The sequence below is a fragment of the Helianthus annuus genome, chromosome 9, assembly GCF_002127325.2.
Source record: "Helianthus annuus cultivar XRQ/B chromosome 9, HanXRQr2.0-SUNRISE, whole genome shotgun sequence".
In the NCBI taxonomy this organism is placed as follows: domain Eukaryota; kingdom Viridiplantae; phylum Streptophyta; class Magnoliopsida; order Asterales; family Asteraceae; genus Helianthus; species Helianthus annuus.
The window spans coordinates 9,534,418-9,551,669 of record NC_035441.2 but is presented as its reverse complement, the minus strand read 5'-3'; the positions used below and the strand labels follow the sequence as shown (position 1 = coordinate 9,551,669).

The 17,252-nt window shown below is 36.9% G+C and overlaps 1 protein-coding gene across 1 annotated transcript; it reads right to left on the bottom strand.

The window, feature by feature from the left end:
- Positions 1 to 11,053: 11,053 nt before the first annotated feature.
- LOC110875237 (TMV resistance protein N) lies at positions 11,054 to 16,227 on the bottom strand. Its single transcript, XM_035976819.1, has 7 exons — positions 16,179 to 16,227; positions 14,575 to 14,757; positions 13,910 to 14,209; positions 13,236 to 13,798; positions 13,007 to 13,144; positions 11,809 to 12,568; positions 11,054 to 11,700 (listed from the first exon to the last, which is right to left on the bottom strand). Exons 1-7 carry the CDS (start codon positions 16,225 to 16,227, stop codon positions 11,054 to 11,056), a joined length of 2,640 nt encoding a protein of 879 aa, XP_035832712.1.
- Between the last annotated feature and the right edge of the window lie 1,025 nt (positions 16,228 to 17,252).

Below are 17,252 nucleotides of genomic sequence, written 5' to 3'. Positions count from 1 at the left end.
CCGGTATTCTATTCATCCCGGTGCCGAAAAAATGTACCAGGATCTTCACTACAAGTACTGGGGCCGGGCATGAAAAGGGATATCGCTCTCTATGTCGGAAGATGCCTGACTTGTGCAAGAGTCAAGGCTGAACATCAAAGACCCTCTGGCTTACTCAAGCAACCCTCAATCCCTATATGGAAGTGGGAATGTATGGCTATGGATTTCATAACAAAGCTTCCGCCCACATCATCAGGTCACGACAGCATCTGGGTTGTCGTTGATCGTTTGACCAAATCAGCCCACTTTTTGCCAATACAGGAAGACTACAAGGTAGAACGATTAGCCCGAATCTACACCGACGAGATCATTTGTAATCATGGTACGCCTCGCGACATCATCTCTGACCGTGATGCCCGGTTTACTTCGCGATTGTGGGAAACGTTTCAAGCAGCTCTTGGTACGTCGCTTAACTTAAGTACTGCATTCCATCCCCAAACCGATGGACAGACTGAAAGAACGATCCGTACTCTTGAAGACATGCTCCGTGCGTGTGTCAAAGGCTTCGGTGGCAATTGGAATAAATACCTGCCGCTAGTCGAATTCTCGTACAATAACAGTTATCATACCAGCATTCAAATGGCACAATTCGAGGCTTTATATGGAAGGAGATGTCGATCGCCTATTGTGTGGCACGAGTTCGGTCACTCGCAACTAAACGGTCCCGAGTTACTAAAAGAAACGACTGACAAAGTCCTCAAAATTCGAGACAACTTGTTGAAAGCTCGAAGTAGACAGAAAAGTTACGCCGATAGAAGACGCAAGCCCCTTGAATTTGACGTTGGCGACTACGTACTCCTAAAGGTATCACCTTGGAAGTGTGTCGTCAGATTCGGCAAGAAAGGGAAACTAGCGCCTCGATATGTTGGACCTTTTAAGATTCTAAAGAGAATCGGAAAAGTCGCCTACAGACTCAAACTACCGGAGGAACTTAGTAACGTCCTCCCGACTTTTCATGTGTCAAACCTCCGAAAGTGCCTGGCTGAGCATGATTTAATTGTACATCTCGATGACCTTCAAATAAACGAAACGCTGCATTTCGTGGAAAAGCCTGTTGAAATCATGGATCGCCAAACCAAGCAGCTCAGACGCTCGCGCATTCTTATTGTGAAAGTTCGATGGGAAGGTAAACGAGGCGCAGAATTCACTTGGGAACTCGAAAGGGACATGAAGGCAAAGTACGCGCGGTTGTTTAAGTGAAAGCCTAGAGAGAGAAAGTTCTCAAAAGTGATTCACCGTGTTGATTGTTACGGCTTCGGCCTAATTTCGGGACGAAATTCCCTAAACAAGGGGAGGCTGTAACACCCCGTGTTTTCGAAAGTCAAAGTCAAAGTCAAGATTGAAGTCAAAGGAAGAAAAGATCGCTAATTGCAATCTGCCTCCCCTTGCTCAATCTCTGCTTGACTTCTTTGACTGTAGTTAGTCTATTTTATGTTTTTATGATTAGTTGTATTATGTGGAGTAATTAATTACAATCGAAGTAATCGAAGTATATTTCCTGATGCGAAACGCTTTACGACTGTGAATAATAGGAAGTAACAATGCGATAAAGTCAATTAATTAGTGATCGAACTAATCTAATCATCATCGAACTCGAAACTCGAATTACGTGAATTTTGGTTGTTATAATACGTGTGTGTGCCTTATGTGTTACTTGTGCATGTTTACTTTATGTTATGTGTGGTAATCAATCGAAACTCGAATATAAAACGAAACCCAATCGAACTCAATCGAAATCGAATTATGATAATTGGTGGAGAAGAGACAGTGCGAGATATAGATGCTTGTATGTTGATATAGTAGTTTGGATTAAAAGTAATTTGAATAGGAAACTCTATCGTATTCTCATCAAACGCAATCGAGATCGAAATATCAAAATTCGTCGCACCGAACACTCGAATCATGTAGCTGATCGATCAGGCTACCAGCCGATCGAACAGCCAGCCGATCGGACTAATGTCCGATCGGACAGACTATCCGATCGAGCTGCCTGGCCGATCGGCAAGCACTTTCCTCATTTGGCATCCTATAAATACCCCTTGTCACTCTCAAACTTTCTACTTTTGGAAACCTCTGTCCGACCAGCTCGTGCTACCCTCTTTTTCTCAGATTTTTCTCGATTCCGGTAAGATCTCACCCTAAATCTTGTACTTTCTTGATCTACACGCACTCCTACACCTTTCTATCTTTCAAATCTTAACTTTTAACTGTGAAATTATTAAGATTCGAGTGTTTAAGGATGATGTCATCATGGGTTCTTGAAGAACTTCATGTTTTGGCCTCAATCCACCAAGAATATCTTGGATCTAGCCGATTTCCACATAAACAAACAAAGATCTTTCATAGATCTAAACATTTATACGGTGAAAAGGATTGAAAGATGGTTTTTCGAATTTTCTTTCAACTCTTTTACAGTCAATGCCTTCAAAACCGATAGAAACAGAGCTTGTGCCGACTTGCTAATCATTCCGGTGGTTGCATGACTCAAGATCCGGATTCTATCCACGAGGTTCACTGATTTCGGTTTAAACGTTAAATTCCGTTCCGAACAGTTCACCGGCCGGATTTGGGTGATTCCTGTCCGAACAGGAGAAACAAGTAAGAACGAGGGTTCTATGGTTCGACTCGTTGTCAAAACACCTCGATATAACGACGCACAATCAGAACAGCCAAGTGTTAGACGAACAGGCTGATCAGGTCAGGATGCTGACCGATCGGACTGCTGTCCGAACGGACAGCCAGCCGATCGGACAGTCAGCCGATCGACTGGCCAGTGATCGGCTAGCACATGGTCCCACACTTAATCAATTTATTTTGAAGACTAGTATTGAACGAACAGCTGTTCGATCGGACTACCGTCCGATCGGATTACTCTTCGGATCATGAGATATTATACTTCAACACTTAGTCGATTTTCAACATGTTCAATGCACTAGGAGTGCCACCCGATCGAACAGCCATCCGATCAGGTGACACCCTGCTGAGAACTTGTCTTGCTAAAAGTACCTAACCGATCGGGTTGCCGGCCGATCGAACGACCGTCTGATCGACCGACCAGAAAGGTAAGGATACTTCAATGTTTTCAAATGCTACAATGAAAACTTCAAAAGTCAAATCATCTTACACGAACACATCCTACTCAAAGGGAGAAACAATCCACTCGAATAGCCATCCGATCGGACTCCCGTCCGACCGGACAACTGTCCGAACGGACTGTCAACCGAACGGTCAGCCGTCCGATCAGACTACCGTCCGATCGACCAGCTGTCCGACCCTCCAACACTTGTTTTCCGTTTACGCGTTGCTTATCGTTATGCTATCAAACTATTCAGGCTAACCCTACTCTCAAGCGCTCCCTCCAATCCATCAACCGCTGTGAGTATACTCAATCCCTTTTTGCTTTCAGCACTTTTGGGTGTTACATACGTTACTTATACGAAATCACATCGAACACACTACGCAACATTTTAAACGCTAACCGTTACCGCATGTATTACGTGACTAAATGAATGCTTGTTGTTATGTTTACACGTGGAATGTTGTCTACCTGCCTTAACGACGATAGTACTATAGTTTGGACTCAGCACCCGTTCACACGGGGGTTGTTAAGGACAATTACTTGCATGGATTACGGTGGTAATCATGTATTGCGAACTGCCTCGGGCAGTCAACCCGCAGTCATTGGTATCGATAGATCCATGTCGATAATTAACATGCTTCGTTTTCCTCTGTGTACGTGCTGGTTATGCGTAAACTATTTCGAACTCTATTATGCAACTTGTATGCCCACCTTTACTTTTTATGTATTGACTTTATTTTAACGTATGTGACAGGTGTTTAAGATGCTTATCTGCTAGAAAAGCGAGGCTAGAATAAACCTCTAGAGCCTAACAAATAGTTGTCTGTATTGGTCAAATTAAGGGTCTCTAGAAGCAGATAAACAATTGCGGTTAACCGATGGTAAAAAAATATCCGTTAACCGACTTTCGGTTAATTCGGTTTCGGTTAATTTTGGTTCGGGTTTGTCGGTTTTTGGTTCGGTTTCGGTTAACGGTTCGGTTATTGCACACCCGTAACAGAAAGTTGGCGAAATAAAAAAAAAAGACGAAATATGTATGAACATGATGCGATAAGGTGACCCGGGGCGCCCCGTGGTCACTTATTCATCACGCATTCTTCTCCGTGATACACCACCGTGACACCGGGCGCTGTGGCCAAGGTCGACTACTCGACCGCCGCCAGCCCCTTGGCTCTCTCAGAAGTTGCCAATGTCGACTACTCGACCGCCACCGGGTGCTGCGGCCGAGGTCGAATACGGGCACCACTCATATTCTCCCTTCACCTGGACGCCGTAGAAAATAATGAGAGAGTTGAAGTCGAACCTGGGTCACAAAGAACACCAAATCTTTTCACAACCATTCGATCACTACCTCACTGACACTCATCCATTTTTTATTAACTAAATAAATAAACACATGATTTTAGTAATTAAAAAAACAAACAGAATAATTAAACATAAAATACATAAATAAATTTGAAACTTAAGAAAAAGTTGCAAGTTCAATTTCATCTTTCCACCATTTCACGTTTACTTTGTAGTATATCGTCAAGTAGGGCGGGAGGATTACAATGGTGAATGAGATTAAAGATGATGGTGGGAGGGTGAGGTGGTAATGTTTTTCTAGCTGGCTGAGGTGGTAGTGGTGAAAGGTGGAGGTGGTGACTTGGGGATGGGATGGGTGGTGGATCCCATATAAATTTTTAAGTATTTTTTAACATTTTAGTTATTTATTTAACAATAAGGGTATTTAGGTCATTTCACACTCACTTAGAGTGGAGGGAGTCATTCAATTACTTAGGATGTTTGAGTTATTCTGTAACCAATAATATCATGTCATGTCAAGTCTTCATTTCACTTCCCATTTTGCACTCAATCGCTGACAATATTTCAAATACATCAAGAGTGGTAAAGAATTTAAAAAAAAATGTGATGGTTTGAAAAAGAGTGGGGCCCACTATTAACCCCTCTCTCTCCTCTACCCCTTCTCTTCCCGCGTCGGTGAGTATACATTGATTTAACCAATCCCCGCTCACCGAATTATTGCCGGCAAACGATCACCGATCGGTGAAAACAAATCTCCGAAGGGCTCACCGCAACGATACTGTGTACCCTTAACAATGAAAAATAACTAAGTTAGGGATAAATAACATAATATGCAGAGATTTGCAAACACTAGTACGTTTTTTGTACTTTTTAAAGATTAAAAACACACTTTATAATCTAGTTTTAACATAAAGCACGATTTTTGTAATGTACTCTTTTACTTCTAACATTGCTAAGTTTTCCGTATTACTTTTGTCGTACATGTGCATTACTTTTACAATTACATTTGGCCCTAGTCTAAGAGTTAATTACTGTTTTCGTCCCTGAGGTTTGTCAAAAATAGCGGTTTCAGTCCATTAGTTTAAAAATTGCGATTTCAGTCTATTAGTTTCATTTTCGTAACCATTTCAGTCCACTTTTCAAACGGCGTTTGTTTTATGCAGTTAATGAAAGCACGTGCTTGTCACGTGATGGGCAATTTGGTCATTTCCATTCCAATTCTCACAAACCCATTTGTATTAAACACCACCTACCCCTTATTCATCCAAACCCTAACCCCCAATTCATCTCTAAATTGCCCATCACGTGAGAAGCACGTGCTTCCATTAACTGCATAAAACAAATGCCGTTTGAAAAGTGGACTGAAATGGTTACGAAAATGAAACTAATGGACTGAAATCGCAATTTTTAAACTAATGGACTGAAACCGTTATTTTTGACAAACCTCAGGGACGAAAACAGTAATTAACTCCTAATCTAATTTATCGCTTCCCTGTATAAAAGAAATTTCATTTATTTATTATTCGGTTTATATATAAAGAATATATGAATATGAATATTTCAATTCTAGGGTGGAGATACAATAGAAATTTTATTTGGCTAGGATGGCTAGGAAGTGATATTGACCATCCATTAAATTAATCAAGGGTTAAGATTAAATCAGGGAAATTGAAAGGAAGAAAAGAGGCGCGTGAGTTTGTTCAAGGGCACTCCAATTCCCCCCACCCCCCCCCCCCCATTTTTTAAATGTTAATAACTCTTTCATACGACATTATTTTTTTATAAAAATTGCACCAAAAAACGAGCGTTTTTTATCTTTAAAACGAGTATACTATTTCTATATTTAAAAAAAATTAAAATCCAGTTGCGTAAAACGCAATAGAAAAACCACCAGTTACGTAAAACGCAATGAAAAAAAAACCTAAAAATGACATTTTTCTAAAACGCAATGCACCAAAAACACAAAGAAATGACTTATTTGTAAAACGCAATGGCTAGAAAACACAAAGAAATGTCTTATTTGTAAAACGCAATGGCCAGAAAACACATAAAAATGTGTTTTACCTAGAACGCAATGCACCAAAAACACATAAAAAGGTGTTTTACCTAAAACGCAATGCACCAAAAACACAAAGAAATGTCTTATTTGTAAAACGCAATGGCCAGAAAACACTTAAAATGTATGTTTTCTAAAACGCAATGGACTGAAAACACCTAAAAAATGTGTTTTACCTAAAACACAATGACTAAAAACACTTAAAAATGTGTTTTTTTTCTAAAACGCAATAGCTAGAAACCACATAAAACTCTCTTATTTCTAAAACACAATGGACACATAAAACTGTCTGTCACTGTGAAATGTCTGAATTGTCTACGCCCCTGGGACCCCCGCCAAGATCGTAAAACGCAATGACTAAATCAAAAACCCAGATCGTGAAAATGAAATTAAAGGATTTCTTACATGGATCGAAGCCGATTTCTTCATCAATTGACGAAATTTGAATGATAGAAACACTTATCAACGTTCGAATCGAATGAATCGAGTGATTATCTCCAAAATCACCGGAAAAAACAAGATTTTTTATGAAATTAAACTGGGTTTTCTTCAAAAAAAAAAAGCTGAAGAACACATTGATCGGGTGTTTGAATCATTGATTGGTGATGAAAATCGCACTATAATGTAGTGATTATTGAGATAGAAAGTGAAGAAATGGTTGAAGATGGTGGGTTTTGAAAATGGTGGGTTTTGAAGTTACTGGTTTTGAAAAAGGAATAAGAATGGGTTGGATTGACTAAAATACCCTTTTTCTTTATTTTAAATGTTGCCACATGTCCTAATCCTATTGCTTCCTACACTTCCTAGCCAAAATAAACTTTTTATTTGATCTTTTCCCTTAAATTCTAACTAGAATTAAAGGCTTGTATCATGGCGGCCATAACATATCTTTGTTGTTTTACCGAGTGTCACACCGACACCAATCGAATTCCAGCAGCAAGTTGTTACTCATTTCAAACGCAATAATTAATAATAGTAATAGTTAAACATTTAAATATGATCCGAATATGATAATAAATGTATTATCACAAATGCGTAACAACTTGCTATGTATTTCCTACGCAATAACTAAGAATATTATTAGTTAAGCATTTAAATATAATTCAAATATAATATTACGTTTTTGTTGTAAATGCGTAGCAATTTCTACGCATTTCTGACGCAAGAATTAATATTTAAATGAATTCAATATATAAATATAATTTCAATAAATAAATAATAGTTCCGTCAAAAATGCATAGCAAGTGACTACGCATTTCCAACGCAATAGTTTACAATAATAATAATTAAACGTTTAAATAAATTTAAACACAAATATATTTCATCTGTCGTAACTGTGTAGCAAGTTGCTACGCATTTCCTACGCGATACTTAGAATTGGTATTTCTGTCGTTATTGTGTCGCAAAATGTTTCAGAAGTGCGACACATTTTTCTGCGTAGAAAATTTCCGTAGCAAAATGAACACTTTTCTAGTAGTGGAAACTCTACTGTATTAATATGTTGTTATGGCCTAACTATAGCCACGTTTTGTCAGTTATGATGGCTCTGTTTGACTAATTGTCGCTATACATGAATACATACGTCTACTGTTGACAAGTTAAGAATATGTTTGAAAAACTAGTAGGGATACCCGTGCTACGCTGCGGGGTTTTGATCTCAGTATACCAACCGAAAGAAATATGCTCAAAAGAATATCGACGCATGTTTTACATCGACCGAAAACCATAAAATAAATTTAAATTGGACAGCGAGATGAATTGATTTTAAATTAATTGTAAATGCAAACGTAAATGTTATCTTAAATATAGCTTTAATGAAAAGAATCCTAAAACTAAAACACTAAACATAAAGAAAACTAAAAAATAAAAAAAATAAAGTCCAGAAAAAAATCAAGAAAGAAACAAAAAAAGTTAATAGGATAAAATCACTATCCACATAACTTGCTAATTGTAATTTGCGTTAAAGCGTAAACCAACTGCAAACATACATAAAAATAAGCGTGAAAACGAATTATATTTGACACATATTTCCGAAGAAAATTTACGATCGAATCATAAACCAACTTAAATTTATACCGACGCGTGCATAAAAATAAGCACGTAAGAAAATAGTTACGGCGTGTTGTGGCGTGTCGAAACGTAAAGTGACTCGAATTATAACATTTAATGAAAACGTATTGTATTTTACTCGACGTGTTTCCGAACAAAATTTACGTCAAAATTTAGACCATTTGAACACGTACATAAAAATAAGCATGAAAATATATTATACTTTAACCAGCTCATTTATAGAAAAAAAAATTACATCAAAACATAAACCAATAGAAAATGTACATAATAATAAGCATAAGGAATATTTTATATTTGACCCAACTTATTATCGGGAAAAATTTACGTCTAAACGTAAGTCAATTTAAATTTATAGAAACACGTACATAAAAATAAACACGTAAAGCTTGATACAACATTTTTAAAAAGTTAAGAGGTTGAAATTCTTAACACTAAAAGTTAAAGGGGTAAAAGTTGAGTTAATTGCCAAAATCGTCCCTGAGGTTTGGGCACGTTTGCCATTTTCGTCCAAAATGACACTTTTGTACCATATTACCCCCAACGTTTGTAAATTTTTGCCATTTTCATCCAAACCACTAACTTAGTTTATTTTTTCTCTTAAGTTGAGGATATTTGGATGAAACTGGAAAATATAAAACCACAGGGACGATTTTGGCAATTTACTCAAACCCTTTTTAATTTCTTTTTTTTTTAATTATTTTTGTTACATATATAATAAAAAAGAATATACATGGAGTTTTTTTAAAAAAAAAATTAATAGTTTTGTCGCATAATTTTTATAAATTTTCATCCAAATCACTACCTCAGTTTATTTTTCTGTTAAAGTGAAGGATGTTTTAAATTTTCTAAATTAAGACAAAAATTAATTTAAATCTTCTTTATATAAATCAGTTTTATAAAGAGAAAACGTTATTGGTGTGCAACACATAACAATCGATTACAACTTTTAGTATTTATCAGTTGTAGAGATAGGAAAAAATTGTAAAATGTTACATATTTTTTAAATGTGTTGAGCACCTAAGAAATATGATGGTAGAAATAAAATATTTATTTAATTAAGATTATGAGGGTAACTAACTAATACTTATTCTGAGTGGCTTGAATAAAGAAACTTTTGGTTTATAGCATTATAATTACAATTTGGTGGGTAATTTTAAGGTTTGGTAACGATACGTTATTTGATGGGGGGGGGGCTTCTGTTTTTCCTTAGGAGCGAATTTAAAAGAGTAGAAGATGAATTAAAACCTAATACATATGATAAGATTTTTTTTATTTGACTTTTTTCATAAAGGTCACCAGCATTTTAGTTTTATAAAATTTAGAGATTTAAGTAGATTTTATTTTTATAAAACTGATCTATATAAAAAATTAGAAATTCATTTCTGTCTTAGTTTATAAACATCCTTCGTCTTAATAGAAAAATTAACTTAGTTAGTGGTTTGATGAAGTTTATAAAGATTATGTGACAAAGCTATATTTTCTTTCATATAAAAATTGTATGTATATTCTGTTTATTATATATGTAACAAAATTAATTAAATAAAAGAAATTTAAAAGAGTTTGAATAAATTGCCAAAATCGTCCCTGTGGTTTTATATTTGCCAGTTTCATTCAAATATACTCAACTTAACAGAAAAAATAAACTAAGTTAGTGGTTTGGATGAAAATGACAAAAAGTTACCAATGTTGAGGGCCATTTGGTACAAAAGTGTCATTTTGGACGAAAATGGCAAACCTGCCCAAATCTCGGGGACGATTTTGGTAAATAACTTGGTAAAAGTTTAAAGAAAAATAATAAAGAAAGAAAAGAAAAAGGGATAAAAAAAGAGGCTACTCTACAAGCCCTTTGAAATTGTTAGAATATAGAAATATAGAATGCTTCAACCAGTTATCGTTATATTTTTCCAAGTATGTATATGCTTGACCAACTATACATATGTTTGACCATTTATAACTATGTTTGTGCTTCAACATAATTTATCAGTTATAACTATGTTTGACAAGGTATATTCATGATTGATCAATTATGACTATGAGTGACCACATGTTGTGTTTGTTAGATTACGACTGGTGTTTGATTTTGTTATTATCTTTTTTAGCTAAAAGGATAAAAAGAAGGAGCCACCCTTATGTGCATCACACATAACTGTATTTGACGGGTCCATCTAACGTGCGTCCATGAATTGACAAAAAGCGTACGCATTTTCTCTACGTATTTGTTATTGTCGTTCTATATTTTCATTGTTTTGACTCGCGTTTATCTAAGCGTGAACCCGTTTTCACAGATTGTCCATGAAAAAAAAAATTAGGTTTTGTTTCACAGGTTGTCTTTTAGATTAAACAAAAAGAAAAATCTGATTTGATACATAATTCAACAAAAATGTTTGACCATTACCATTGGTCCACTATCAAATGGGTAAAAAGTAACTGACTTTTGAAAATTCCGCTACAGTTACATGAAAAATCTCATTGAACCAACTGTTACATCTGTCAATTGCCTCCTTTCAGCAGAAAACTGCTCTCTGGATGATGCTCTGTGGTAGACGGCTTATGCTTGTACCTCTTATATCTATCTCTATTAAACGTTTCAAACGTCCAAGTTTCTTTGGCAATTTTTCAACTTGAATACAATTGGAGAGATGTAAATATTCTAAACATTTCATGTTACAAATGCTATTCGGAATATCTCGTAAAGATATACAATCCTCTATGTATAACTCCACCAAACCCTCTAATCTGCCAAGATCATTGGGTAACTGCTCAAGAAGGAAACAAGATCTAAGTTTAAGAGATTTCAGATGTTTCAACTTACAAATGCTATCTGGAAGACTCTTAATCCGTTTCAACAACAAATTTATCTCTTCTAGACTTTCTAACTGCCCCAAATCCTTGGGCACCTCAGGAATACTGCCTTCAAGTGTAAGAACTTGTAAACATTGTAAACCACAAATGCTTGCTGAAAAAGACTGAAGGTTTGTGCAAGCACATAGACCAAAAGAAATAAGCTTCTCAAGGTTTCCACTCGATGAGGATAGAGGTTCGTCATATTTACATTTAAACTGAAACTTCGGCAAATTACTGTTAGGATGTAGCGGGCATATGTCTAGGGACTCTGCAGTTAAATCTAATGCAGCTACAGAATCAAGACCAACTGATTCATCTCGTTTGTTAACCAAAAAATATTTAAATCTCAAGCAACCACTGAAATTTAACTAACGAATATTATTTAGACATCCCTGAATTTCTTGAAGATAAAAACATTCTTTAAGATTTAACACCTCCAGATATGGAGTGAGACCAAGATTAAGGTTAGTCACCTTAGAACCACTTAGGTCGAGGAATTTGAGCTTCGGGCATTCAACAGGCATGTGGAGTTCTACAAACTCCTTACATCTTCCAAGATCTAACCTTTTGAGATTTGGAGTCAATCCAAGGTTAAAGTTATGAACCTTAGAACCACGGAGGCTAAGAAATTTGAGCTTTGGACATTCAAAGGGCATATGGAGTTCTACAAGGTTTTTACATTCTTCCAGATTTAACCACTTGAGATGTGGAGTCATCCCAAGGTCAAAGTTACTCACCTTAGAATCATTGAGGACAAGGATTTCGAGGTTCGGACATTCATTAGGCATGTGGAGTTCTACATATTTATTACATCCTCCAATACATAACGTCTTAAGATGTGGAGTCATCCCAAGGTTTAAGTAACTCACCTTAGAACCAATGAGGTCGAGAAATTCGAGGTTCGGGCATTTAACGGGCATGTGGAGATCTACAAAGTTATTACAGTCTCGAAGATTTAATGTCTCAAGATGTGGAGTCAACCCAAGGTTAAAGGTACTCACCATAGAACCACTCAGGTTGAGAAATTTGAGCTTTGGATATTCAACATGCATGCGCAATTCTGCAAATTCTTGACATCCTTCAAGATGTAACATCTCAAGATTTGGAGTCATCCCAAGGTCAAGGGTTCCCAGCTTTGAAAATCTAAGGTCAAGGAACCTTAGCTTATTAAGAACCTATCATAAGAAGATAGAAAATGATGAATATCAGGGTAGTGATAAAATATTCATACCTAATATATAACGAACTAGTGCCATGTTTTTCCCCACTCAATATAAAACATAATATATTAAATATAGTAACTATATGGTAACTTATACGTAATTTCAATCATTTAATATTTCTTTTATATTAAATATACTATTTAATATTTTCTTTATTCAACACATGTAATACACTTGTTTCTAACCTAGTATCATAATAAAGCATCATGCAAAACAACTAAACAACGATTATTCTACCTTTCTTTCTCCCCCTTCCAAGAGTTGAGAGATATTGCTCAAACTCATTTCAAGGTTAACGAGTTTATATGCTCGAAACATTTTAGGTAGAGACTGAAAAGGGTATCCACACCAATTTAGAGATTGTAAGGCATCTGGTAAGTATTGGCTAACTGCATCAACATTCCATCCACCATATCCACTATTCACATACAGAAATCTAAGTTCGGTCATGTTTCTAAGACCTTTTATGACAATCGATGTATGGAGATCTGTATTCTTCAGTATAATACTTCTGGTTGCTTTAGTACCCTGTAAATTAAATAAAAAAAGACGATTCATTTATGTCATAATAAATGAAAATGCTCTAGTTTTTCATCTTTTACATAAATTTGAACCTTACCGATTCATTAACCAATATATCTTCAATTTCCTCTTTAATCCATAACCGACTATGTCTCTTAGGATCATCAGGGTGCAAACGCCGAACAATATTCCTGCCCATTTCTTCTATATGGTCATGCAAATGCAACATCTCGTCCTGGTCGTCGTTATCATCATCATAAACAACCATAGATATAGTTATTAAAGATTTCTGTTCAAGAACTCTTAGACCAATCTGAGCACGAAATCCACAGCTTTCAAGTATTCTGATTGCATTCTTCTTTGTTTCGCCTTTTAGTATGCAAGCAATATCTAAAAATATTTCTTTTTGATCATCCTCTAGACCATTATAACTTAGTTCCAATTTCTCCAAAGTTTCCTTCAAAGGAATTGTTTTTAGTCTTTCTAACGCATCTACCCATTCATTCTTACTTCTACCACAAAGATGTGAACCCAAAACTTTGATTGTTAAGAGAAGACCAGCATCGTAATGTACAACTTTTCCGGATAACTCTCGGTATCCTTGATTTGGAATCTCCCTTCCAAACGCATACCTACTAAACAGGCAAATTGCTTCGTCACCTGATAACAAACTAACATCATGAATAAAGTTAACTTTGTGTGCCTTTAACACTTAATCGTCTCTTGTTGTGATGATAATTCTACTTCCTTGCTTAAACCAAGTAGGCTCACCTGCTAACGCTTCAAGCTGGCCTATATCATCCACATCATCTAGAACTATAAGAACCTTTTTACTACCCATGTATTTTTTCATCTTACTTTTTACATCAGAAACACCAGCTACATCAATGTCGTCATCATTTAGCACATTTTTAAGGATCTGTTTTTGCGGTTTCCTTAAACCAGACGAAGAACGTTTTGAATCTTCTTTGACATTCCCAACAAAGCTTTTACCATCAAACCAATTGGATATGTGATCAAAAACAGCTCTGGGTAAGGTCGTTTTCCCACCACCTCCCATACCCTTGATCCCTATCATACGGACATCACCAGAATCAATTTCTAACCATGAAACTACATTCTTAACCCGGGTCCCTAGGGATGAGCAAAATGGATCCGGTACCGGTACCGAATCGGGTACCTTTTCGGTACCGATTCGGTACCGACTTTTGACATTTTCGGTACCGAATCGGGTACCTTTTCGGTACCGATTCGGTACCGACTTTTGACATTTTCGGTACCGGTTCGGTACCGGTATTTACCGGTAAATACCGGTACCGTATCGGTACCGGTTGGTACCGGTACCGAACCGTACCGTACCGGGTATATTCGGTACCGGTACCCACTTTTGAGGATTTTCGGTACCGGTACTTTCAGTTCCGGTACCGGTTCAGTACCAGTCGGTACCGAGCTCATCTCTACGGGTCCCATGCCTACTAATTTCCCATCAACACTCGAATTGATAAAATGTGGCTTTAGTGAAATATCTTTAACGATTCTTTCGATGAATTTTGCTTCATGCCTGTGTGTTAAAAAAAGATTCAATGGATTACTCAAAATCTCACAAGCAGAGTTCAAATCTATAAATACAATCATATATAATTAATAGCGTAGTGATATACCCATGCCTCAGGTTCAATCTTCCAACAAACTATAAAGAAAGATAATTAAAGGATATAATATGGTGGAATTACCCAGGTTGGAAAAACAGGTTTGGGGACAAGATTCTTAAAGTTAGGATAAAAAAATAAGAGGGTATACCTAACCCTTCTTGAAGTTTGTTGGATACACGTGATGACCATTCACTATTGTATTGATATTAATTTTTTTTAATTTACTTATTAATTAACGAATAACTTTTTGCATATTTATTTAGATATAAATTAAACCGTAAAAGGTAGGCATTTTATATATTTGAAGTCAGCTATGACATTATATATTTTAGTGGATATAATACATGTAAATCATACTTATATATACATGAAATAACCTTAGGTGTGACTTCTTAACTTCCAACATGAAAAAAAGGAACTAAAGTGTCTGTACTTCCTATATTAATTATAATAATGATGATTAACTTAATTGGTTATTTTACTGAAAGTGAATTCAATTACAATTAACTGAGCCAGTTTTTCAATGGGCTTAAATAATAGAGCAGTACTAACCTGGTGGCCCAAGGAAGGCATTGGTTAGGAGCCCAGGTCCAGATGGATGAAATGAAGAGGTTCGGCATGTTTCGAAATTTTTTCGAACTTTCATGTTACAAATAACCTTAGTTGCCTAGTAAGAGAGATGGCATCATCTTTTACACAAGATATGTTCAAACGGCATCTATGATGCGTGTATCGGGTAAACTCTACCTTACCATTGGATGCGGTGTGGTGTGGGTGCAGATGGTCCAAAGGCGGCCCAGAATCTTTCGTGGTTTACATTTTAGACCCGCCAGAACCTTGGACCCCAACCGTATATAGCTAACGGCAGTGGCGGAGCTTGACCAAAAGTTTCGAAGGGGGGTAAAGTGATGGGACCAAATTTTTTTCCTATCGTTATGTTTCGGGTCGAGTCGGCTATCAATTCGGGTCAAGTCAAATATTAATAGTTCCAAATAAAACTAAAAAAAATCATTCATTCAAAGGACCCGTTCTTAGACATAAAAAAATTGTGATTAAGTTTTTTTTGTGGTGGCTAACCTAAAGTTAAACAAATAAGAGTTAAAATATATTTACAAAACTACCCATCACTTATATACAATGTGGTAACAAACTTCACTTTAATTTATATATTGTATAAATATTTAGGAAAAATAATTGGGGGGAGGCGACCCTATATAATTTTTCCTACATATTTATACAATATATAAATATATAAATGAAAGTAAACTTTGTTACCTAGGGGGAGGCGATCCTATATAATTTTTAAAATTTCCGGACGAAAAATGGAAACCTATTCACTTCTAACGGAAATATTGGGGTGGGCGGGTGCACCCCGGGCACCAACAAACCTTCGCCCTTGGCTAACGGGTCGGTACTGATACAATTCATCATGCCCATGACCCGCCGTAACCAATTACTTAACTCGGTTACTTGTTTGGAGCATTTCAAACCCACGAATTAGCTTCACGTTTCTGATGACCCATTCAAATGGCATGTTTCCCTTTCTCGCATGCATGTAGAAGATAAGACCATGTTGCATTATTATCCATTTTCTTATTTACTATATCCACGTTTCCTTTTTAATCTCATGCACTATCAAATGGTAATTGTTTCTCAGCATATTAAATAGCTTTGTATTTTGCATTTGAAGAAGTTAAGAAGAAAATTGATCCAAATACTTGTCTTACGTGAAATTTACAATTTAGTTATTTATTTGTTTATTGGAAATTGCCGATCTCGAATCTGGCTCTATCATTTGGTGCTTTCATTCCTCGTCTCCACCTCCCAACATGCCGCCCAGCCGCGACACCACCGTTGATAACCCATCCACAGAAGACATGATCGCTTCCCTTGCGGAATCTGTCAACAAAATGATCACCTCCAACACCGCAACCACCAACCAACTTGTTTCCGGTCAAGAACAACATAAGGCTCAGTTGGATATCATCATCAAACAATTGGCAGCTCAGTACGAGCAAACAAACAACCTCATTGCTACACTTCTTCGCCCCGATCCGAACAGACCTGGCCCTTCCGGGTCGAACACTCCACCACCTCCACCACCGCCGCCACCACCACCTCCGCCCCCCCCCCCACCACCACCACCACCACCACCTCCTGCCAACCACAACCCCAAACCACCGAAGATTACCCTTCCAACGTTTGATGGATCGAACCCATTGGATTGGCTCTTCCAAGCCAATAACTACTTTACCTACTACTCCGTTCCGGACGCTCAACGACTTTACTTAGCGGTATTCTACTTCACAGGTGATGCACTTAGTTGGTAGAAGCATCTCTCCAACAACAGGTTACTCGGAACTTGGCCGGAATTTTCAAGATCTTTGGAGCTCCGATTTGGTCCTTCTTCCTACGAAAATCACTAGGCAACTCTTTTCAAACTCCAGCAAACAAGCACTGTG

Coding starts and splice junctions, on each gene's coding strand:
- LOC110875237 (XM_035976819.1), bottom strand. CDS start 16,227: ATGGGCATGATGAATTGTATCAGTACCGACCCGTTAGCCAAGGGCGAA. Junction 14,210..14,574: donor GATGAGCTCGGTACCGACTG/GTACTGAACCGG, acceptor TCCGTATGATAG/GGATCAAGGGTATGGGAGGT. Junction 11,701..11,808: donor GGTGTTAAATCTTAAAGAAT/GTTTTTATCTTC, acceptor GAGATGAATCAG/TTGGTCTTGATTCTGTAGCT.